At 43.0% G+C, this 25,469-nt stretch overlaps 1 protein-coding gene across 1 annotated transcript in view; it reads right to left on the bottom strand.

Annotated features, from left to right (window-relative positions):
• LOC124748835 (probably inactive leucine-rich repeat receptor-like protein kinase At5g58150) overlaps positions 1-25,469 on the bottom strand; it is a 167,130-nt gene that overhangs the window by 18,619 nt on the left and 123,042 nt on the right. Inside the window, exons 4-5 of the mRNA XM_047248963.1 lie at positions 8,866-9,036; positions 2,182-2,755 (exon numbers count right to left, since the gene is read on the bottom strand). Coding sequence (XP_047104919.1) covers positions 2,182-2,755; positions 8,866-9,036 — 745 coding nt within the window. The remainder of the gene's footprint in view (positions 1-2,181; positions 2,756-8,865; positions 9,037-25,469) is intronic.

Below are 25,469 nucleotides of genomic sequence, written 5' to 3'. Positions count from 1 at the left end.
CGATTATTGGAAACGTCGAACAGCTAGCGTACGGCACTCTTTACTTAGCAAACCTCTTAATATATTTAAAGAGAAATCCATTTGGAGCATTGGAAGACATGAACGACAATTTCCCATGTTTATACAAATACACTCAATAACATTAACTCACGGTCGTTACAACATCTCTGTCGATTGAGTCAGTGTCATTTCCGAAAGATGATGCATCTATGACTCAGAATAGAACAAGTTGACTCCTAGATATTTACAGTAATTCCTCTTTCTGGACGGGGTCACTTTTTTGTTTAAGGATTTTCATCGGTAAAGAAAATTATTTCATCTACATCTACGTGACTACTATGCAATTCACACTCAAGTGCCTGGCAGAATGTCCATCTAACCCCTTTCGTTCTTTTTCTATAGTGTCCCGCTCTAAAAGCGCGTGAGAAAAACGAACACCTTAATATTTCCGTAAGAGCTCGTATTTTATTGTCATTTCTTCCTAAGCAGGTGGGCGTCAAGAAAATATTCTCTCTTTCGGGGGAGAAGGTTAGAGATCGAAATTTGCTGAAAAGATCACGCCGCAATGAAAAATACCTTCGGTTTATTGGACTACATAAAATAAGCAATCAGGTCAAATATACATACACTGCATTGCTTCATTCGCATACGAAATTAAGAAAGAATCGATATGAGTAGATATTGATACTTTTGGAGTAGTCATAGGAGTAATAACGCCAGACGACTTCAGTTGTTTTGAACTGAGTAGGTATCGATACTCTGATGTATTTGAACATCCGCGTCTGTTGGGAAACACGAAGGCAATTGCGTATGCGGCGAGGATCAGTATCTTCGCCTACCTTAGAGAGCGTATTGTTGACGCTTGTGCTCCCATTCCGGTAATGGGTCTGGTCAAGTCCATGAGGAATGGCTCAAGTGAATAACAACAGACTTAAAAATGTGCTAAACAACAGTTGGAGCGCAGCCTCTCGTCTGTGTGTTATCACCAACATTCGCCTTATTGTGTACATAATGGGGACAATTCTAGGCTGAATAAAGCTATGATCAAATAAAAACAATTCATTGCTTTTCTGGCGTAATTCTGTCTGCTTGATATGCCATGACCCCTTATTCATTTGAAAATTAGGAGTTTTATCCAAGACGGTGACTTTCAAAATGGCTGGTATGTTGTTAAATAGCGTCAAAGGTTTCCCTCTTTCCGAACTCATACTATTTGACTTCTAAATTCTTTTCATCTTCCTATTTTTGTTTTAGGTCTGTCGTTCCACATCTTCACACCAGCGTTTACTATACTTTGTGTGTTTGTTGACAACAAAGGTTATAGTTTTACTACATTGCTCTCCACAAGCACTCAACAAAGATGAATTCAGGACCACCTAAAGTGAATCTATGCCTTCAAAGTTACAAAAATAATTAGGTCAATTTCTGTAAGAGAACAACAGTTTCAGGAAACCACTTTTCTAGCTAACAGAAGCTGCTACATGCGTGAGGAAATGTCTTCTGCTAGATACACAGTGTGATTCCGAGATGAAGTTACCAACTTTCAGGAATGGAGAAGGCTAAATGTATCAGTCTGGTCTGGAAACGATGGAGGCTAAATTTACAAGCGACAATCGTTCTGGTATCTCCGACAGTGGCATACATGCAGTGGTACTGTAGTTGCTAAGATTGTAGGGCAGGCAACGTTCCGAGATGATAGTATCGGCCAAACCAGGAAACTTTGTGCAGTAAACATGGGCTCAAAAATGCATACCTTGTTAAATAGGAAGGATTTGTTTCATATTAGTGAAGATGATGAGCTCTGAACTCTTCAGGTATGCATATCAGAGCCCATGTTCACTGGACATTCTCTTCTCTCCCCCCCGCCCCCTCCCTCCCGTTTTCGACATCTGATAGTTGTCTACGATACAATCTTAGCAGCAACAGTACCGATCGGAGGTATCAGGGTGATTTTTGCTTATAACTTCCGATTCTGTCGTTATCGTACCAGTCCCTTATCTAAGACTGATACATTTACAAGTCTCTATCATCCATGAAAGTTGATATCATCACTGAATCACGTTTCTCGTCGGAGCTAATACTCCACTCGTAGGTACACAAAATAGTGGACATTGTGTGCGCCCGCACCAAACAGTGTTCATTTACAAGAAAAATATACGGCATACATTAACAGATACGTACCTGTATCGGTTGGAGGGCAGTTGAGAGACACTTGCGGAATTAACTTAATGTTCCTCCTCTCAATCCACGTGGAGAACAAGTAACAGTCACACTTATCGAGTCCACCTTTAAACAATTTTGAGTTGTGGCTTGCATCTATTTCTTTCAAGCGACACATTGGAGCAATGTCTGTGATTTTTATACTTCGCAGTTCATTCCCTGAAACATTTAAGTACTCTAACTGAGGCACCATCCACAGAGGGGGAAATTCTTTCAGCTTGTTCTTGGCAAGTGACAGCACCTTCAGGCTGTTGCTGACTGGAGCACCTTTGTAAACATCTGGATCGTCCAGAATAATCCCGTTTTGCGAAAAGTCGAGTTTTCTTAACACGGGCAACCGCAGAACATCGAAGGGTATTCTACGGAATACATTCAAAGAGAGATCGAGAACCTCTAGGGAACTTAGAGGAGTGAACACTCCATCGTCCGCAAGGTATATCGTGTTATCTCCTAAGTAGAGAAACCTCAGACTGGAATATTTTGACAGAGAGTTGGTAGTGAGCTCTCTTATCTTGTTGTCAGACACATCCAGAACCTGTAAAAAATAAAAGAAAATCATTATGATTTTACATCAGAATATTCTAAACATTCTTGTGTTCATGAAAACATCTTCACAACAGGTAACACCATATTTAAGGCCCATGTAAGGTGACAGGGTAAGACATCAGTAAAAGAAAAGAAGAAACTAGAAGAGTGACATTTCACATTTCAGTCAGGTGCCACAGAGTTGTGTGTTCACAGTCCACTTTTTTAGTTGTAAGACTTTCGATAAAACACTTCCTGTTTAGTAAAGCTGTAAGTGCGTTCTGTAGCTAGAAAACAGACACTTGGTGTTTTTATCTTCTCTGTTTGTCAGCTTTTGTGCTAACACCTCAGACGCAGAACCTTCGTTCACCTCATACCTCCAGTTTCTGTTTCTAAATGTACTTGTTCGCTGTACGAATACCAATGCTGACATTTAATAATGAAAAAATCGATAAGTCATGCATTAGCGAACCCTTTCCGGAGAAACAAAAGAAATCTAACACTCATCTGAGAACAGAGAACTTTTATGACGGAGATTAGACGCTTCGCCGAAGCGTACTGCGTCCACAGCGTGCAGTCACTGGTGTCCCTTTGTACCCATAAGTTGAGTGTAGTGCCTCAAAAGCAGCAAAGTTTCACGAAGGGGGTTTGCCTTTCTCACACTTTCTTTACTCCTAACATGGTCTCAGATCGTCAATATGGTAGCTCTTTTTACACACATAGCAGTATTTATTTTCCCAGGCATTTTATGGACAGTAAATAACTCTTGCACTCAGATTGCCACGTAACCGTGACTTTTTTAGTTTCATAATCGACGAAAGGCTTTCACACATGCCTGTTGATCGAAATATTTTAACACACTTGAAACCTCATTATGGAGAAGTGAAAACACTTCCCGAGCAAAACAATCTAGATCTCCTGTATGGTTTTAATGCAAAAGAATTTGTCTTGTAAACGGTAATTACATTGCAGACCAGTCAGTTCTATCTGTACATGGCACATGCACGCTTTCAGCTCAAAGAACAAACGATCTTGAAAACTTCTCGAAAATATGTAAGATTGGCATTGTACTCACAACACTTAGAAAACTATCCTAGAATTCTTTTAAGACCTCAATGAGTTCTTGAAACCTCGAGTCGTCTTTAACGCCAGTGACCTCAGGGATATGGACGGCGGTTTTTGCTGGAATTCGTCCCTTCAACAAAGCGGTTTATTTTTTAGTAACTGTGTCCAATAGATTTAACATCAAAGGGTGGCCCCAGTAAATGAGTATGATGTTGGTCTTCACAACAATCATAAAAAGTATAATGCATGGAAAAAGTATTCACCAACTACTGAATTAAATCTTCACCCAAGTGAATTTAAATTTATTAATCGTAATGACATGAACATGGATCTCAATAAGCACACTGCAGAAGAAAGATCTAATTCGAACACGGAAATGACATAAAACTAGCACTGACTAACTTTGCGACATGTTCGAAAAAGCAATCGAGATTCAGAAATAATCATCATCCTGATAAATTAGTCGTGTAGAACGTAGCTGCAGGTGCACACACATTGATAGCAGGATCATGCTCAAAGGTGAAATGAAAAACACACATGCACCTACGCCTGCTCACCTCGTCATGGCCGGCCGGAGTGGCCGAGCGGTTCTAGGCGCTACAGTTTGAAACCGCGTAACCGCTACGGTCGCAGGTTCGAATCCTGCCTTGGGCATGGATATGTGTGATGTCCTTAGGTTAGTTAGGTTTAAGTAGTTCTAAGTTCTAGAGGACTGATGACCAAAGAAGTTATGTCCCATAGTGCTCAGAACCATTTGAACCTCGTCATGAATTCACCGATGAGAATTTATTTAAATATCGAGAAACGTTAATTTGACATCTCCCTAACCAATTGGTGCTGCCAGATAACTCACCATAATCGCTGAGTAGAAATGCAAGCTGCATAGGTGCTGCCAGCTGTCTCTAACAGTCGTCAGACACGCGACAGCCTCCTCTCCCAAAGTGAATTCTCTTGCTGATGATTAACGTTTTTCGATACTTAAATAAGTATCGAAATTCGAAGTCTCTAGTCTTAACTTTGAGCGTGTGTACTGCTTCTCGTCTCCCTCCAGAGTCTACTCAAAACTACATATACTGCCCTGTTCTGAGCAGTCTCGGGCAAAGAAATAATCTTCCAATAAATACAGGTGCGCCAAACTCTGGCCAATGAGAAAACCGTTAAGAAGTTGTCTGGTGTCTAATCAAATAATCTGTCTAAAATCTTCTCTAATCAACCAGCTTCCCACCAATACCATTTCTAGAGCATTCGATGTCGTGATTCCTCGGGTGTTTATAAATTAGTTATACAAAATTAACCTTTAATAGTGGAAAAGGGAAATAAATTACAGAAATGTTTGATACAGCACTGAATGCAATGTATCTTCAAGGTTTATTTACAAGTGCTCAGTGTAGCAACCTTTAGCAACACGACAAATGTTCCATCTGTAATCAGTTTCCTGCAAAATCCGATGAAGCAAGTCTGCTTGTGTTACGCAGCTCGTCGACGATTCGCGGGAGCGGAGGACCAAACATTCTATCTTTGATGTAACCCCATACACAGAAGTCGACTCTGGTTAAGTCAGGTGATCAAGTTGGCCAGGATATTGTTCCACCACGTCCAAGCCAAGTCAGCACATTCCTACGGAGATATACGACAGCTTCACGACGATAATGTGGTGGTGCGCCATCTTGTTGGAAAATAAGTTCTGTGGCCATATCGTGCTGTAACTCATGCCTTACACAATGTTGAAGCACGTCCAGGTACGATATAGCATTTACAGTTGACTCGGCAAAAAGAAAACAAAGACCGTAAATCTTGTTGCAGCTTACAGTGCAAAGGAACATTTATCTTAGGTGAATCCCGCATATGTTCGATTACGTGACGTCATTTCTGCTCACTCTACAAAAGAACATTGTGCCGACTCACTTAACCTCAGGTACGGAAGGTGGCTTTCGTCACTGAACAAAATGTTATTTAGCACATAATCTTCAGTCTGCATTTTGTTTAACATTTCTGCATAAAACTCAGCTCGTTTTTCTAGGTCACTTTCTCTTAAAGCTTTCAGCAGTTCCATTTTGTAGGGCATGAATGACAGGTGATTCTGTAATAACTTTCACACTGCAACACCAGACATATTCAACTGTAAGTTGGCACGTCTTTATTTACCCAGATTACGAATGTAAGACTGCCGAACTTGTTCAATTGCTGCGTCAAAGACCGCCAGCCAACCGTAACCCAGTATCCTATGTGATACACAGTTTCGACGAGACAGTGGTACCAATTAATAACAGTTGTCTTTCAGGTGGTAGCTTGCGATGTTTAGTCCTAAACTGTCTCTGAACTCTGGTACAGGATTGGGAATCATGAAGCCATAAATAACACCGTGCACGCTCTGCACCGTTATACGACTCCATGATGACTGAGTAAGTCATTGTGCACGCCACCTAGCGGGAACGTCAGAATCTAACAGTGTTAGACAGGGAATATACTGCATTCAGTTGCTGTATCCAAAACTTCTGTAAGCTATTTACGCTTTTGATAATTGTAGGTTACTTTTTTAAAAGTAATTTATAAACACCCGGTACTTCTTAAGAACGTCCAATGAGGACATCTCCCGCCTTTTGGTTGGTAGAACTCCGCCCTCCACAATGGCTGTTGTCTGACTGACACAAACTGCTTTCACCAGGAGACAGGAAACACATAAAACAAAATCAAATAGCGTTGATTCTGTCGAGAGGCCAGGACACAGGGATCTGTGCAAACTGTTCCCCACTCCAACTGCCTCGTGGAGTCACTGGGATCAGTAAAATATACCCTGAGAAGCGCAAACTGACCGACGTGGCTCTGGTCTTGAAACGGCTTCCTACAGGCGACTCTCTCCAAGATGCACTACTCTCGTGTTTTAGCCAGACTCGCACTGGTCCCTACAGCTCTCTGCAGAAGCTTGAACAGCTACCGGAACGACACCTAACTGCATTATGGCAGAAGAAACATCCAGTTTCTCGTAGACATCTCTCAGGTGCAAAAACACGTCTACTAACTTCCATTTATGCGCCCAACTCCTCCTTGGTGTTGCGATTTCTTTTCCTTCAGTGTATTTTTAGTGCAATACGGACACGCAAGCAGATGGGGTATAAGAAACCCAACAGATTGCAATTAACTCAGAAAAAAGCCGTTGAAATCCATGGGTGCCTTATACGAAATAAAAATATTTGAAAACTAAAATAAAGCGATAAAATCTCTTATGAAAGTATATATCTAAAAGTAAGGAATAAAAAAGAGAAACATGCTACACACCTCTCTCAATAACGCTCGAGATTATGGACAGCAAGTGAGGTGTCGATGAGAATTTAGAGTTCAGTGATTTTCTTAGAATTTTGAACAGTACTGGAGGATATTTGTCTGCTAGATTACGTAGAACGTGCCGTCTGCTGTTTAGTGGTCTTGAGATATTATTGTTAAATGATGCGGAGGAGCGTCAAATGTTTCTTTAATGCGTTTTACTTATTACTTTTAAACAAATATTTTCATAAAACAATTGACCGTTTTGTATTTTCAGATTTTGTTCACAAGGTATGAAATATAATATACGGTGAACATTAATAAATCCGATAAACTGCAGGGACAGATTTCTGACCGGAAATGAAGGAAAAAAAAGGTCCTATGAACACACATCTGGAAATGCATCTTTACCACGGTACCATGTTCTGACGAATTAAAGTTCCTCTGACCACGTACTATCTTTAGCCTACAGAGGAAGATTATGCAGATTGATGCCAGTTCTGGAAAAGGTTGCTTCGTCGGTAATGAGGACTAATGACAAAAATTCTTAATTGTGATGGTCTGGTGCAAAAACCGACAAAATCCGTCCCACAGAGGGAAATCCGCTGCTGATAATCCTTGCACTCGTTGCAGGTGACAGGGATAGTAGCGGTTGTCATGTAAGATATAATCGTATGTTGGCTTACAGCTCGTTGGCGGGCGACTTGCCTGGAACCTGTACTAGGAATCGTCTCAGTATCGTGTACAACATGGTCTGCTAAATCTGGTGTATGCACAGTCCGCCGGCTGCCCACATGTTCGTCTGTCTGAAAGAAACCATGAACACACAAACGCCCAAAAAGGGCTTAATATGTTGTCTGATGTGGTTGGCGTCTGTGAGTGTGCTTGTTTTCGTACAGTCCTGCTGCTTCTCGAACGTTTCCATCACCATGGCCTTTCAGAAACACCATCTCGGCTTTTTCCCGAAATGAATACCGGTCATTCTGCTGTTTACAGTATGATGCGTCAACCACACAGCCTGCAACACACAAGGGACACACGGCACGTGGTCAGACGAACTGTAATTCGTCAGTGCCGTCTACAATGGCAACGACGCATTTCCAGACACGTTCGTAGTACCTTTCCTCCTCCATTTCCATTCAGGAATTCATCCCTGCAGTTTGCCGGTTTTACTAATGTTCACCCTTTATGTTTAAAAATTAGTTAGTATTCTATTATTTCTAAAAGTACGCTGACGAAAAGAAAACTAGTTTCTGTTTGTACTTAGATATGCTATTAAATTTTTCAACATGAAAGAAAAAAGGAAAGAAAGAACGCAAGAAAGAATGAATCTATGTGCCCAACTAAACCACGCTCTAAGCATTTTTTTTTTTTTTTTTTTTTTGCAAAACGATCTCATGTTGGTCATTTTAATGGCTCATTTGTCCGTTTCCCAGTCTACATTTGGCTATGAAAATTCGGACAAGAATTCTGGAACATTACACATCATGCTGGTCAGTTTGATACCATATTTGCCGATTTCCTACTCTTCCTTTGTTTATAAAAATTCGGACAAAAACCAGTTTTGTAATTTCTAGGGAGTGTTGTTTTCACTCCGCTCAATCACGGGAAGAAGAAGAAGATGATGATGAAGAAAAACACTCAGAAAATATCCGTGAGTGAAGTCTGAAATTTTGTTGGGAATACATAGTTACATTGTTGTAATGTTTCTGTGCAAGCGGCCTGTAATTTCTGATTTTAGGATGTTCTGGATCTTCCCTAGCGGGAAGCGTTAGGAGCCAGGAGGCCACGCACCTCTATGCGGGTGTCGAGGTTCTGCGGGACGTCCCTGAGGTCCCTGGAGCTGCAGTCCGCTCCCAGCATGCCGTGCGTCCGCAGCACGACGCAGCCGCGTCCCTTCTCTGGAAGCTCGAAGGCCGCGCAGCAGAGCGCCGCCGCCAGCAACAGCAGCCACCACCAGATCATCTGGAACACGCACGTGCACGCAGCTGTAACCAGAGTCCCACCTGAGATCAGCATTTGCAGCTACGCTCGCTGCGGAATCGCAGCCGACACTCCGGCAGCGGCGCAGCCATACTTGCTAATGCTTCTCTAACGACCAACACCTGTCGCATATTGACAGAAGCGCGAGTGCTCACGTCCTTTCCATAATAAATTTCTGCTGAAACTTTAACAATTAGCGGCTCCTCTAAGCACAGTATGTTTCAGTGAAATCCAAGTTTTACCAGACATTTCCATTCTTCAATACGCGCTGCTCTATGTTATACACTGAGATAACAAAAGTCATGGAGTAGCGACATGCAGATAGAGGTTGTATCACGTATGCGAGGTATAAAAGGGCAGTGCGTTGGAGGAGGTGTCATTTTTAATTACATGATTCACGTACAAAGGTTTCCGAGGTGATTGCGGACGCACGACGGGAGTTGACAGACTGTGAATGCGGTATGGTAGTTGAAGTTAAACGCACAGGAGATTAGATGTCGGTAATCTTTATGGACTTCAGTAATATGAGATCAACAGTGTAAAGTGTGTGCCGAGAACACCAACTTCAGCTATTACCTCTGGCTACGGACAACGCAGGGGCCGACGACCTTCACTTAACGACCGAGAGCAGCGGCGTTTCTATAGCTTTGTTAGTGCTAAGAGACGAACAATACTGTGTCGATTAACCACATAAGTTAACACGGGACGTACGACGAACATATCCGTTAGAGCAGGCGAAATTTGGCGTTAAAGGGCTATGGCAGCATACGACCAACTTTAATGTCTTTGCTAACAACACGACATCGCCCGCAGTACCTCTCCTGCACTCTTTACCATACTGGTCGGACCCTACACGACTGGAAAACCGTGGTCTTGACGGGTGAGTCTCGATTTCTGTTTTTAAGAGCTGATGGTAGGGTTCGAGTGTGGTAAACATCCCACGAAGGCATGGATCCAAGTTGTCAACTCGGCACTGTTCAAGCTGGCGGTGGCTCAATGTTGCCAGCTATATTTCAATGGAATGGACCGGGTACCCTGGTCCAACTGAACCGATCATTGACCTGAAATGGTAATTTTTGATAACCTGGAGACCATTTGCAGCATTTTAGGGACCCCGTTTTATAGACGGCAGTGAGCCATGTCACTGGACCGCAGCTGTTCGCGGTAGATTCGAAGAACATTCTGGAGAATATGAGCGAATAATGTGCCCATTCAGACAGTTCGAAATGAATGCTCTAGAAAACTTATGGGATATAATCAAGATATCAGTTCCTGCACCGACAATGCTTGCAGTTTTGGACTGCTGTAGAGACAGCATGGCTCACTATTTCTGCAGGGGAATTCCAGCGATTTGTTGAGTCCATTGAGTCCACGCCACATCGAGTTTCTGCACTACGCCGAGAAAGAAAGAGGGGTCAGACGCGATACTGGGAGGTAACCCACGACTTTTGTCACCTCAGATTACTCCGGTAAAGAGCGAAACTTGTTACAGAATCACTATTAGTAACTTAATTTAACGATTAACGCTTCCTTCTACTAAGACAAAACTACTGCTGAATAATCCTTTCTCGAACTTACGACGAATACAAATAACACTACGTAAGGTATACTAGACATCCATACTTTTTTCTAACCAAGGGACCATACTTAACTTGCTGTGCGTGATTGTAGCCTACTGTATACTTTGCACAGTGTGCTGCCTGTACACCATTTATCTTCATTTTGCATGCGCCCAGTAGGTTCGTAGTGTCAGCAGGTCTTCGAAAATTGAGGATTTTTTTTAAAAGTAATTCTAGACTAGAATGTGTCAACTTTCTGTTAACTAATATACTCTTCACTATCGAATAAGTGACTATTTTATCACAGCAATAATGTAATATAAATGTTATATTAAAATTCTAGCACAATATTAATGATTTCGGATTAAAGGAGACCACTCATCGAAAAGGGGAAGACAGAAAGGAATTAATGACGTTTCCTGCCAGTGGGCACTGATTTAAATCGCTGTCCACTAGAAGCTGATGTCAATTTCTTTGTGTCTTGATTCATAGCGGCTGCAGGATCAACTTATGTATTTATATGGATATGGTGTCTGTTCTTTCGGACGTGACCTGCAGCCGTCTAGAACGAAATTATAATTATATTAATACCTTCAGCTGCTGACAGGCGCTAGCCGGTGGCTCAGATGGCTAGAGCGTGTGCCATGTAAGCAGGAGATCCCGGGTCCGAGTCCCGGTCGTGACACACATTTTCACCTGTCCCCGTTGATATGTATCAACGCCCGTTAGCTGCTGAAGGTGTTAATTATAATTTCGTTCAACTTATATATGTCGTCTGTTATTTCTGACAAGTCCGAAAGAACCAAAAGCAAGTTAGTTTTTTCTTCTTTTTTCTGCTTGGCTATAAATCACTCCGTCAACTGTCTTTCGATGAGTGGTCTCCTTTAATACAAAATTACTTACAACACAGCGATACAACTATATATTATTCCAGAGGTAGCACTGTGACAGCATTCGGCAACGACCTGTACTTTTACATCCCAGCGGCATTATGTTTTCATTTTTAGGTGCTTAATGTCAGCTGTCGAGGTACTGAAAATACTTCTCTAATTTTTTAACTCTCAACATGTTCCAAAATTCTGGTGAATCGTGCCAATTTATTTTTGAATTTAGTATTTTTATCCAGAACAACACATTGGCCAACAATATAAACTATTCATACATAAAATCTAAGCTCTGGACCGCCGCACGGGATTAGCTGAGCGGTGTAAGGCGCTGCAGTCGTGGACTGTGCGGCTGGTCCCGGCGGAGGTTCGAGTCCTCCCTCGGGCATGGGTGTGTGTGTTTGTCCTTAGGATAATTTAGGTTAAGTAGTGTGTAAGCTTAGGGACTGATGACCTTAGCTGTTAAATCCCATAAGATTTCACACACATTTGAACATTTTAAGCTCTGGACTGAGGAGGATAAGAAAGTATGTATGTTACGATGGAGATCGTCAAAGTCAGGACAACACAATCGCTGACCAACCCAACGATGCATTACACTGCAGTTAGCTATTGCACGTTTAAAGCCGGCAGGAGTGGCCGTGCGGTTCTAGGCGCTGCAGTCTGGAACCGAGCGACCGCTACGGTCGCAGGTTCGAATCCTGCCTCGGGCATGGATGTGTGTGATGTCCTTAGGTTAGTTTGGTTTACTTAGTTCTAAGTTCTAGGGGACTGATGACCTCAGAAGTTAAGTCGCATAGTGCTCAGAGCCATTTGAACCATTTGTACGTTTAATGTAAGCCGGTCATAAAGCACACTGACTACGGAAACTATACTCCACTGTTAAGCAGTTCACATGGCAGGGGTTAGTAGTACTTATCTGCTTCTACTCAACCCTTAATTAGTTTATCCATCGTCTAATACGAGTTGAGCAGCTGTGGTCGACTACAACCCGACTGCTGGAAGGAATTTCCCAACACCTGCATATCGTTTACAAGGTATGGTCGGAAGGTGACATTGTATTTGCGACCCCGCAATTTAACACAGGTCAGGGGACGGACACCTCTGCGCTGATGGCACGCGACACTGTCGCTGGTGATCCAACACGTCGAATGGGGACGTTAATGTCACGCGGCACTTTGGTGAGGACAAAGGAAGACAGCGTTTTACGTCCCACCGGCGTAGAGGTCATTTGAAGTGGGCAAGGCAGGTAATCGACGCGCCCTTTTCACAAGAAGCACCCTGACATTTACTTTAAAACGTAGATAAATTGGTAGGACACTGATTGGAACCCCAGTCCTCCTGAATACGTGTCCAACAACGGAAAGGTCTCAAGACACGATCAACCGGTTCGCCTCAGATTTGGCTGTCCATTGTATAGTCCACACCTGCAAAATTTCTACGGTGCTCAATACTTTTAGCCAATGGTGTACGTTACTGAGGCTGCTATGTGTCCAATCAATCTGACTACTTTACCCCGCCAGACAGTCGTTATGCCTCAGTCTGTTTCCAGCCAAGTACTACCAGCAATGAGAGTCAAACATCCTGATTTTCGTCAATCTTTGCGTATTTGAAAGTAAGAATAATTATTTTTTGTAAGGAAATCTTCACGTCATTTACAGCGACTGCTTACCATTTCTCTGCAAATATTCCTTTTCTTTTCCTCCTAATAAGCCTAACTTTTGTACACAATGGTACTTCTGGAAAATGTTGATTGTGTATATACTGCTGAAATTCTGCAGGTGTTCTTCAGCACGGCGCGCTTTTTTTGTCAGCGTGTGTCGCAGTGGATGTATACGCAGTAGCACCAGCTAACCAGTATTTGTGGAAGCTATTCGCGAAGTCGGGCGCCACACCGATCAACACGTACGGTCACCTCGATACATTGTGAGGAAGTAGCTGCCTCCTCCTACATCTCTGGCCTTGTCTACCTGCTCTATTGCTGTAAACCTACATGCAACAGAGTCGAGGCTGCGTTTGATAGGAGCGATCATCTATCAAAGTATTTGAATTAGGGTTGACACAAACCTAAGTAATTTTAAGAAACTCTACCCAGTGGGATAATTGTATTTTATGGGTTTTAATCAATGTTTTGGGATTTTCTCAAAATATATTCAGCTTATTCTTATGATTAATTTATTCAAAACTCTAACCCATTCTTGCAACTACTTTTAGAGTTAAAATTGGAATACAACATTCTGAAGAAGTCTCTACTAACATTAGCAAAATCTTTGACAGTATTAATAATATGATGCTTATCTTCTCGAACAACTGTCGGAGGTTTGTACAATCTTAGTTCTTTGCCAAGCAGTCAGCACAAATACTGCACAAGCTGTCGAACTGTGGACTGATATTGTAGAAAGTCCTGATGTGGAACCCAATAAGAAACTAATGGAACAAGCACTAGAACCCTTTCATTAATTTACCAGTATGTTAGATCCAGGGTTTAGAGGGAGGGGATTAACTACTGAACAAGAAGACTGTGCTGAAATGTGGCTCTGAGGTGCATCCAGACTGAATTGCAAGTGTTGTGTCTTTCAGGATTGCTGATTGCGATTATCTCCCAGACACTGATGTCATTTTAACTAAGTTCCATTCAAACAAATGAATGAAAACAGAAAATTTATCAACAGGATTTATTACTTTTGTGGAGAGCCTCATTCCTTCCCCTACTGCATGCACTGAGAGAATCTTCTCCACCTATGAGATTGTTTGGTCAAAATTAAAAAAAAATAATTTAGGAGAGAAAAAAAAGCCAAGAAATTAGTCCAGGTCTGTAAGTTTCTGTTATTCCTCAAAAGCAATAATTGTGCTTTACAGCAGTTGCGTTTCTACATGAATTTAAAGTTTTTCTGGAAGTGTAAATTTTATTTAACTCTTTTCCTTATACTGCAAGAAAAGTTTAAATGCAATATTAATTAAATTATTTCCTGCTTTTCGTCATTATAGTTGGTTTTATTGGGTTGCTTTTTCAATTTTTTTCTCGGCTTACATTACAACAACCCAGATTTTAATTTTATGTAGCCTCCGGAGACAAGAGCAGGTGCAGCAGGTGATTGCCTCTTACATTAAAGGCTTCGTTGGTAATTTGCATTATTTGTTTGAGAAAATTAGGACATACAGGGTAGTCCACTGATAGTGACCGGGCCAAATATCTCACGAAATAAGCATCAAACGGAAAAAACTACAAAGAACGAAACTCGTCTAGCTTGAAGGGGGAGACCAGATGGCGCTATGATTGGCCCGCTAGATGGCGCTGCCAAAGGTAAAGGTTTTTTAAAACAGGAACCCCCCATTTTTATTACATATTCGTGTAGGACGTAGAGAAATATGAATGTTTTAGTTGGACCACTTTTTTCGCTTTGTGATAGATGGCGCTGTAATAGTCACAAACGTGTAAGTACACAGCATCACGTAACATTCCGCCAGTGCGGACGGTATTTGCTTTGCGATGTATTACCCGTGTTAAAAATGGACCGTTTACTAATTGCGGAAGAGGTCGATATCGTGTTGATATATAGCTATTGTGATCAAAATGCCCAACGGGCGTGCGCTATGTATGCTGCTCGGTATCCTGGACGACATCATCCAAGTGTCTGGACCGTTCGCCGGATAGTTACGTTTTTTAAGGAAACAGGAAGTGTTCAGTCACATGTGAAACGTCAACCACGACCTGCAACAAATGATGATGCACATCAGTGTCAGACAAATTGCACGAGAATCGGGAATCTCAAAAATCTGTTGAGAACGCTACATCATCATCGATTGCAGCCTTATCATATTTCTATGCACCAGGAATTGCATGGCGACGACTCTGAACGTCGTGTATAGTTCTGTCAGAGGGCAGAAGAGAAATTACGGGACGATGACAGATTTTTCGCACGCGTTCTATTTAGTGACGAAGCGTCATTCACCAACAGCAGTAACGTAAACCGGCATAACATGCACTATTGGGCAACGGAAAAACCACGATGGCTGCAACAAGTGGAACATCAGCGACCTTTGTGGGTTAATGTGTGGTGCGGCATTAAGGGAGGAAGAATAATTGGCCTCCATTTTATCGATGGCAATCTAAATGGTGCAGTGTATGCTCATTTCCTACGTAATGTTCTACCGATGTTACTACAAGATGTTTCACTGCATGACAGAATGGCGATGTACTTCCAACATGATGGATGTCCGGCATCTGTTACCAACTGTTCGTCTAAAATTGTGAGCCATACGTTTGTGACCATTACAGCACCATCTATCACAAAGCGAGAAAAGTGGTCCAACTAAAATATTCATATTTCTCTACGCAGTACACGAATATGTATTAAAAAATGAGGGTTCCTGTTAAAAAAAAACGCAGTTGATAAGCGTTTGACCTATGGCAGCGCCATCTAGCGGGCCAACCATAGCGCCATCTGGTTTCCCCCTTCAAGCTAGACAAGTTTCGTTCTTTGTAGTTTTTTCGTTTGATGCTTATTTCGTGAGATATTTGGCTCGGTCACGATCAATGGACCACCCTGTATATTGTGAATGTCTGCCCGCATATATATATATATATATATATATATATATATATATATATATATATACACACCTTACGATGTGTGGCAGAGGGTACTTTACGTATCACAAATCATGGAGCCCCCCTCCTCCAATCCTATTTCATTCACAAATGGTACGTTGGAGTATCAAGAATCTGTAAGGCCCCGGATTATCTCTAATTTATCAGTTACTTCGCGATATGCATGTTGGAAGAGATAATATTGTGTATTACCTGACTATTCTTGAGACGACTGATCTCGGAATTTTAGCATAAACTCTGCGTGATGCACAACGCCTGTTCTGTAGCGTCTGTTTCTGGACTTCTATGAGCATTTCCGCAACAGTCGTCGCTTGCCGAACGAGAAAATGACGTAATACGTCGTAACCCACAAAGACTGACGACAGTACTCAAGAAAGATTATAGGTTTTTAATATACCGCATCGGACTGACTCAAGAGTAGTGGGGCTCTCTTCTGTTCATCACATTTGTTGCTACCAATAATAGTGTGCTTTAAATACGATGATTAATAAAATATCTTTTAACGAGAACATTTTAATACAGAATTTTACTACCGTTTAGTTTATTTTCAAATTATCAGTTAATGCCTATACGTTTTAAGTCAAACGCGTCCCGTTTATGCAGTGTGTCCCTCCATAATGTCTGTCAGTCGCGTTCTCTCTTGTGTTTCGCCAGATATTTGCAGTTTCGTTTTTGAACTGTGTAGCTGGAGTCAGCCCAAACAAATACTGCTCATTTCATGCGACGCCCAGAGTTTACGGAAAGCGTAGATTTGTTTCCCTTCTCAAACAAAATGAGTTTTAAACCGGAATTTCACGTTCCATTCGATAGGGCGTCGCGCAGGGTAGCCGCGTGGTCTGAGGCACCTCGTCACGGTTTGCGCGGCTCCCCCGTCGGAGGTTCGAGTCGTCCCTCGGGCATGGCTGTGTGTGTTGTCCCTAGCCTAAGATTAAGTGGAGTGTAAGCCTAGGGACCGATGACCTCAGCAGTTTGGTCCCATAGGAACTTACCAACAATTTCCAGTTTCCCATTCGATAGAGCAGCCCCACATTAGTCCAGTGTGGTATCTGTTTTATCCGTATATATTAACATGGACAGTGAAACAGTAAGAATAACCTGTACTCCAGCAGCGGCAACACCGACCATTCTCCCATGAGTGATACCGCCACGCAGCACCGCTGCTCGCGTACAGGTGGTTGTTCATTTTTTACTGTCCCTGTTACAACATACCGATAAAACACATCACACTGGACTAATGTGGGACCGCTCTATCGAATGGACACGTAAAATTACGCTTTAAAAATCATTCTACTTGCAACGAAAAACAAACCGGCGCTTTTCGTCAACACTGAGCGTATCGTGAAAGACGTGATAGGTAGTATTTGTTTGGGCTGACTACAGCCACACAACGCAAAAACAAAACTACAAATATCTGCCGAAACACCGGAGAAAATGCGCCTGACTTCTCTTAGGAAAGCAGTCAGTGTAACAATTCTGCCTGCCTTAGTGGTCAGTGTAGATATCATGTATTAGCACTCCTGAAGTTAATTTAACGCAAGTTTGGTTTGCTACTTTTATCGTTCTCGGTAGCAAAACGTCATAGTTAACGTCTATATACATTCAACAAACAGTAAACAGCCGTTATGAGAATGCACCGGCGATGAGAAATTGAAATTAAATCCGTAGAAAGTCCGCCTGTCCTCATCAGTTTGTGGTAGCACAAATTTTGGTACGCTGGAAGTTACCGTAATATAAACTTCCACCGAACGTTAGATCACAATGGGGATAGTCAGTACTTCCTTCACATCTCTCAGATACTATCTGACCGGTTGTATGTGGACATTTATCAGTAGCCATTAATATGGAATGAGTCCATCCTTCGACTTTACAATCTGAATTGGGTCAAATTGCTCTGAACACTATGTGACTTAACTTCTGAGGTCATCAGTCCCCTAGAACTTAGAAATACTTAAATGTAACTAACCGAAGGACATCACACACATCCATGTTCGAGGCAGGATTCGAACCTGCGACCATAGCGGTCGCGCGGTTCCAGACTGTAGGGCCTAGAACCGCTCGGCCACTCAGGCCGGCGACAATTTGAACGCTGGTAGATACAGTGATGGAGGCATCTGAATGTTTGTGAAGGAACGACAGCCCATTCTACCTAATGGGCGGAAAGTAATGATGCTGAAGGCTGGGATCTGGAGCGAAGTTCATGTTTTAGCTGATTCTGGAGGTGTTCAGGTCGGGGTTCTAGGCACGCCAATCCGTTTCGAGGATGTTATTGCGCATAAACCATTGTATCCCCCTCAGGAGACACCGCCTTAACGAAACACTGTCCGTGTAGGCGAGGGGGTTTGTGTGATCCAATGAAGTGGAGGGCTATGCCGGCGGTGGTGTAACTACCAGCAGGGCCTCCCAAGCCGGACATGTCTCTATAGAGGACCCAGACAAAGTGTGTCTCACAACGTCCCGTCTAGTGTCCTGTCCTGTCCTATCCTATCCTGTTCTGTCCCATCCTATACACTCCCTTTCCTTTTCCTCCTCGTGATTGTGTGGCAGCAGGACAACGTTGATACACATAGGCCTTACTGCGAAGGGACGGATAGCGTTCTGTAGTCGTGGTGAGGACAAGGTATCTAAGGGGTAAGGCCCTGAAATAAAACCTAACAGGTGTCCAGACCATGAGGTGGCCGCCCCACCAGGACACTCGGAGGCTGTGGGCTGATAACCCGCACCACCAAAAAACACATATCACAGAAACTAAAAGGAGAAGCAGCCGGATGGATCTTAAGGATATGACCTTTGGCCTGAAAAGGAAAATCCGTATCGGTTTTTGGAATGTAAGGACTTTGAGAGAGGCAGGGAGACTAAGACAAGTTGAAAAAGAGATGGAGAACTATCGACTAGATATATTGGGACTAAGTGAAGTAAGGTGGCCAGAATCTGGGGAATTCCAAACACAAAATGGTGGAGTGTTGCTGTATGTGGGTCAAACAGGTGAGGACGCAATGCATAGGAATGGTGTCAGGCTCTTACTATCTAAAAACAGCAAGAAGAGCTTACTGGAGTGGAAACCAGTCTCAGAACGGATAATAACCGCACGCTTTAAAAAAAAATGTGCGATATGTCACTGTAATTCAATGCTATGCACCTACTGAAATAGCTGAAGGAGAATTAAAAGATGCATTTTATACAGAGCTTAACGGAGTCCTTAGACAAACAAATTCTAGGGACATAAAAATTTTAATGGGTGACGTGAACGCAAAAGTTGGTTCAGAAAATGAAGGGCTTGAACATATCATGGGCGTGCATGGATTGGGGATCAGGAATGTAAATGGTGAAATGTTGATAGATACATGCGCTGAACATGACCTAGTCATTAGAAGCACATTGTTTCCACATCGTAACTGCCATAAGATAACGTGGGTTTCTCCAGACCACGTTACCGAAAATCAAATAGACCACATAGTCATGAGCCGCAAGTTCCGACACTCTCTGTTAGATGTCAGAAATAGAAGAGGGGCAGACGTTGGAAGTGACCACTACCTAGTTTTGGCGGAATTCAGACTGAAGATAGCGGCAAATAGAACCAAGTTCAATCACAGGTGCAAGAAAATAGATGTGGCAAGATTAAAAGACCAACAGATCAAAGAAACATTTGCCCTTTAACTACAAAACATATTCCAGGTTCTCTCTGAAGAAAACTTTATGGAAGAGGGAATTTAAACATGCTGGCAAAAAATCAAAGACAGTTATTTAGATGAGGGAGAAAAATCTTAGGATTTAAGGCACATCAAAGGAAGGAATGGATCTCAGATGCTACGTGGAATGAAATCAACCACAGGAAAGAACTAAAACTTATGTTAAATTTTTGTAAGACAAGAGCGCAGAAGAGCGAAGCGCATAAAGAATACATGGAGGCGAACAAAAAAGTGATAATATTGCTACGTCGAGATAAAAGGAAATGGATAGATGAGCTTGCAAAATTAGCAGAAGAGGCAGCAAGACAAGGAAATATGAAAGAGCTCTACAATATTACCAAACGGTTGTCAATGAAGAACTTCAGACATGAAGGACCAGTTAAGAACAAGGATGGGGTGATGCATACAACTCAACAGGCACAGCTACAGAGGTGGGAGGAGCACTTCAAAGAACTGTTAAATTGTGAAGACAACCAAGAGGAACACGTAAGAGATGCTCCAGGGGAAGTCGAAGAAGATAAAGATATAAATTTGCAGTGCCCCACAATGGACGAAATTAGGATTTCCTTGAAAACACTAAAAAATACAAAGGCTCCAGGCCTAGACAACATAGCACCGGAGCTCTTAAAAGCTGATATTGAAAGTACTGTTAAAATGCTCCATCCTTTGCTGAAGCATATTTGGCTTGAAGAGAAATCTCCAAAGGAGCGGAAAAATGGTTTGGTGGTAAAGCTCCCAAAAAAGGGAAATTTGTCAGACTGTAACAACTGGCGTGGTATTACATTGTTGTCAGTGCCCAGTAAGGTCCTCACCAGAATTATTTTAAACAGAATTAAAGAATCCCTCGAAAAGCGACTGCGTAAAGAACAGGCCGATTTTAGGACACAACGCAGTTGTGTTCATCTTATTAACACTCTTAGGATCATTTTAGAGCTAAGCAAATAATTCCAAGCAACTATGTACCAGGCATTCATTGATTTTCAAAAGGCCTTCGATTCCGTGGTACAAAGTGCTCTGGCAGGTATTGCGGAAGTATGGCATACCACAGAAGATCTTAAACATCATAAAAGTTCTATATGATGGCTACAAATGCTGCGTACTCCACAAGGGAAATATGGCAGAGCCCATAAAAGTAACAACTGGAGTCCGTCAGGGTTGCATTTTGTCACCAACACTTTTTCTACTCGTTCTAGACACTGTTATGAGAAGAGTCACAGCAGGCAGGAGACGAGGAATCCAGTGGGGGATCCACGAACATCTAGAGGATTTGGATTTTGCAGACGACATAGTTTTACTAGCTCCAAGGCTGACTGATATGCAAGCTAAATTTAACTTGCTGAAAGAAGAAGCAGAGACTGCTGGCCTCAAGATAAATATAGGCAAAACAAAGGAAATGAGAGTAAATTCAGGGAACATGGAGGTGCCATTGTTAATAGGTGAGCAGCGGGTGGAGACTCAACTCATTCCTGTATCTGGGTAGTATAGTGGCAGAAGATGGTGGAGCTGGAGATGACGTGAAAAACCGCATTAAAAAGGCAAATGCTGCCTTCATAAAATTTTATCCAATATGGAAAAATAGAAATACCACGTACAAAAAAAAAAATCCCTATTTTTAATACAAATGTGAAGGCTGTCTTTCTGTACGCCAGTTAAAGCTGGAAAATGGATAAAAAGAAATCATCCCAGTTACAAAGCTTCATAAATAGATGTCTTCGACGCATCATGAATATCTGGTGGCCAGAAAAAAAATGTAATGAGGAGCTCTGGAGAATAACAAACCAGAAACCTATAGAAGACCAGATACGAGAGAGAAAGTGGGGATGGTTGGGGCACACCTTAAGAAAACCAGATGGAGCAATCGAGAAAAAAAACATTGGAATGGAATCCCCGGGGAACAAGGAAGAGAAGAAGACCAAGGGGCACATGGAAGAGAACAGTGGAAGGGAAAGCAAAATGAGTTGCAAGACCTGGCCAGAATTGAGGCAAATGGCCAAAGACAGAGACGGATGGCGAGTTCTCCCGGATGCCCTATGCCCCCATAGGGGCCAAGGGAATTAAGTCAAGTAAGTCATAAACCATTCTATAGAAGTGCTGCTTTCTGTGAGGGTGCATTTGGTGCTGGAACAGTCAATTGCCTTCTCCTGACTGGCCCTTACCGTATGGAGTACACAAGGCTGTAAAACGTGTTCATATCCTTCCGGATGTAGCGTTTTCTTAAGTGCCGTAAAACGACCCACACAAAGACAAGGAACAGCCCTATACCCAAACACCATCTCCACCGTACTTCATTGTTGGCGCTGTAAAGGGTTCATGGCATCTGGCAAGCACACACCCTTCCACTGGATTGCCACAGGGTGTAGCGTGATTCATCGCTTCAACTCATTCGTTTCAATTCATCTGTCCTGAGTTGTCGCTCTTTACACCACTCAAGCTCAAGCGTAGCTTAGCACTGACTAGAAATCTCTAGTTCACGAGGAGATTGTGCCGCATACTTTTTAACACAACCCCCCCCCCCCCTTGACGTTGGTGGGGAGACTTGCGTGTCTCAACGATACAGGTAGCCATACCGTAGGTGCAACCACAACGGACGGGTATCTGTTGAGAGGCCAGACAATCAGACAATCGTGTGGTTCCTGAAGAGGGGCAGCAGCCTTTTCAGTAGTTGCAAGGGATGACTGACTGATCTGGCCTTTTAACACTAACCAAAATGGCCTTGCTGTGCTGGTACTGCGAACGGCTGAAAGCAAGGGGAAACTACAGCCGTAATTTTTCCCGAGGGCATGCAGCTTTACTGTATAAGGGAAACAGTGGTTGGGAAGGAAGGAAGTGAGACAGGATTGTAGCCTACCCCCTGTGTTATTCAATCTGTATATTGACCAAGCAATAAAAGAACCAAAAGAAAAGTTCGGAGTAGGTATTAAAATCCATGGAGAAGAAATAAAAACTTTGAGGTTCACTGATGACATTGTAATTCTGTCGGAGACAGCAAAGGACCTGGAAGAGCATTTGAACGGAATGGACAGTGTCTTGAAAGGAGGATATAAGATGAACATCAACAGAAGCAAAACGAGGATAATGGACTGTAGTCGAATTAAGTCGGGTGATGCTGAGGGATTTAGATTAGGAAATGAGAAAGTAGTAAAGGAGTTTTGCTATTTGGGGAGCAAAATAACTGATGATGGTCGAAGTAGAGAGGATATAAAATGTAGGCTGACAATGGCAAGGAAAGCGTTTCTGAAGAAGAGAAATTTGTTAACATCGAGTATAGATTTAAGTGTCAGGAAGTCGTTTTCTGAAAGTAATTGTATGGAGTGTAGCCATGTATGGAAGTGAAACGTGGACGATAAATAGTTTGGACAAGAAGAGAATAGAAGCTTTCGAAATGTGGTGCTACAGAAGAATGCTAATGATTAGATGGGTAGATCACATAACTAATGACGAGGTATTGAATAGAATTGGGGAGAAGAGGAGCTTATGGCACAACTTGACGAGAAGAAGGGATCGGTTGGTAGGACATGTTCCGAGACATCGAGGGATCACTAATTTAGCATTGGAGGGCAGCGTGGAGGGTAAAAATCGTAGAGGGAGACCAAGAGATGAACACACTAAGCAGATTCAGAAGGATGTAGGCTGCAGTAGGTACTGGGAGATGAAGCTTGAACAGGATAGAGTAGCATGGAGAGCTGCATCATACCAGTCTGAAGACCACCACCACAACAACAACAACAACAACAACACGCACTGTCTCTGAGATGCTGGAGAGCTGTTAGTACTTTGAAACTCCACCGAGAGGCTCCTTCAGCTGACTGCATTTTTTATTATTTTTATTTTACAGCCACCTTTGGCGATGCTCCACAGTGTCTGTCCAGCAGTACATGAGATCATCCTCGTCTCTTTTTGCCTGTGGTTGCCCCTTTCTGTTTGCATTTAACAGTCACGTCAACAACAGTCGATTCTAGAAACTTTATATGGGTTGAGACGTCCGTGATGGATTTGTTACTCCGGCGACATCCAATGCCTAGTCCACGTCACCAGCTCTCCTGACCGACCCATTGAGGTGTTACTACTTCTCTACTGACAACACTATACTCCCCGCCTCCTCGTCTGCTGGTAAATTCGCCTCTCGTGACGTCAAGTCACCAATTCCGCATTAAATAGGGGTGTCCAAATACTTTTAGTGTTTCGTGCCTCAATCTGTAAAAACGAGATCCTTGCAGAGTCTCTTTGTTGTCTGTCCGTCTGACTGTTCAGAACCATTTTTCTCTAGAACGAGTAAACGTATTAACTTCAAATTCATGTCAGTAACAAAGGAAACTCCCATCGCACCCTCATCAGGTTTACTGGTAAGATGGTCCAGTGAATAGCTCGTGAAAAACTGAACACACATGATGCATGGAAACAAGAAAAAAGTGTACTGAACAGTGAAAAAGGAAGTAAAATCGAAACAGTGAACTGTCGAAGCTGAAGATGTGCAACATCGAGCGAACTGGAATAGCCATGGCGTCGTCGTTACGTGGTCACACCATCATACGGCCAAACCTTCAGTGGTGGCGGTGCAGATTGTTGTACCCACCGGTACTTCTAATTCCCAGTAGCACGTCCTCTTGCATTGATGCATGCGTGTATTCGTAGTGGCATACTATCCACAAGTTCATCAAGGCACTGTTGGTCCAGACTGTCCCACTCCTCAAACGGCGACTCGGCGTAGATCCCTCAAAATAGTTGGGTCAAGTCGTCCATAAACAGTCCTTTTCGATCTATCCCAGGCACGTTCGATATGGCTCACGTCGGGAGAACATGCTGGCCACTCTAGTCGAGCGATGTCGTTATCCTGAAGGAAGTCATTCGTTCACAAGATGTGCACGATGGGAGCGCGAATTGTCGTCCATGAAGACGTATACCTCGCCAATATGCTGCCGATATGGTTGCACTATCGGTCGGAGGATGGCATTCACGTATCACACTGCCGTTACGGCTCCTTCCATGACCACCAGCGGCGTACGTCGGCCCCACAATCCCACCCCGAAACACCAGGGAACCTCCACCTTGCTGCAATCGCTGGACGTTCAGCTCTAAGGCGTTAAGCCCGACCGAGTTGCCTCCAATCACGTTTCCGACGATTGTGTGGGTGAAGGCACATGCCACACTCATCGGTAAAGAGAACGTTATACCGATCCTGAGTGGTCCGTTCGGCATCTTGTTGGGCCCATATGTACCACGCTGCATGATGTCGTGGTTGCGAAGAAGGACCTCGCCGTGGACGTTGGGATTGAAGATGTGCATCATGCAGCCTATTGCGCACAGTTTGAGTCGTAACACAACGTCCTGTGGCTGCACGATAGGCATTATTCAACGTGGTAGCGTTGGTGCTAGGGTTCCTCCTAGCCATAATCCGTACGTAGCTGTCATCCACTGAAGTAGTAGCCCTTGAGCGGTCTGAGCGAGGCATGTCATCGACAGTTCCTGTCTCTCTGTATCTCCTCCATGTCCAAACAACAGCACTTTGGTTCAGTCCGAGACGCCTGGACACTTCCCTTGTTGAGAGCACTTCCTGGCACAAAGTAACAATGCAGACACGATCGAATAGCGGTATTGACAGTCTAGGCATGGTTGAACTACAGACAACACGAGCCGTGTATCTACAATATCCACAGTCAACATCTATCTTCAGGAG

This window comes from Schistocerca piceifrons, chromosome 1, assembly GCF_021461385.2.
Source record: "Schistocerca piceifrons isolate TAMUIC-IGC-003096 chromosome 1, iqSchPice1.1, whole genome shotgun sequence".
Taxonomy (NCBI): Eukaryota; Metazoa; Arthropoda; class Insecta; order Orthoptera; family Acrididae; genus Schistocerca; species Schistocerca piceifrons.
Note: the sequence above shows the minus strand (reverse complement) of the source record. Positions and strands in the feature narration are given on the sequence as shown.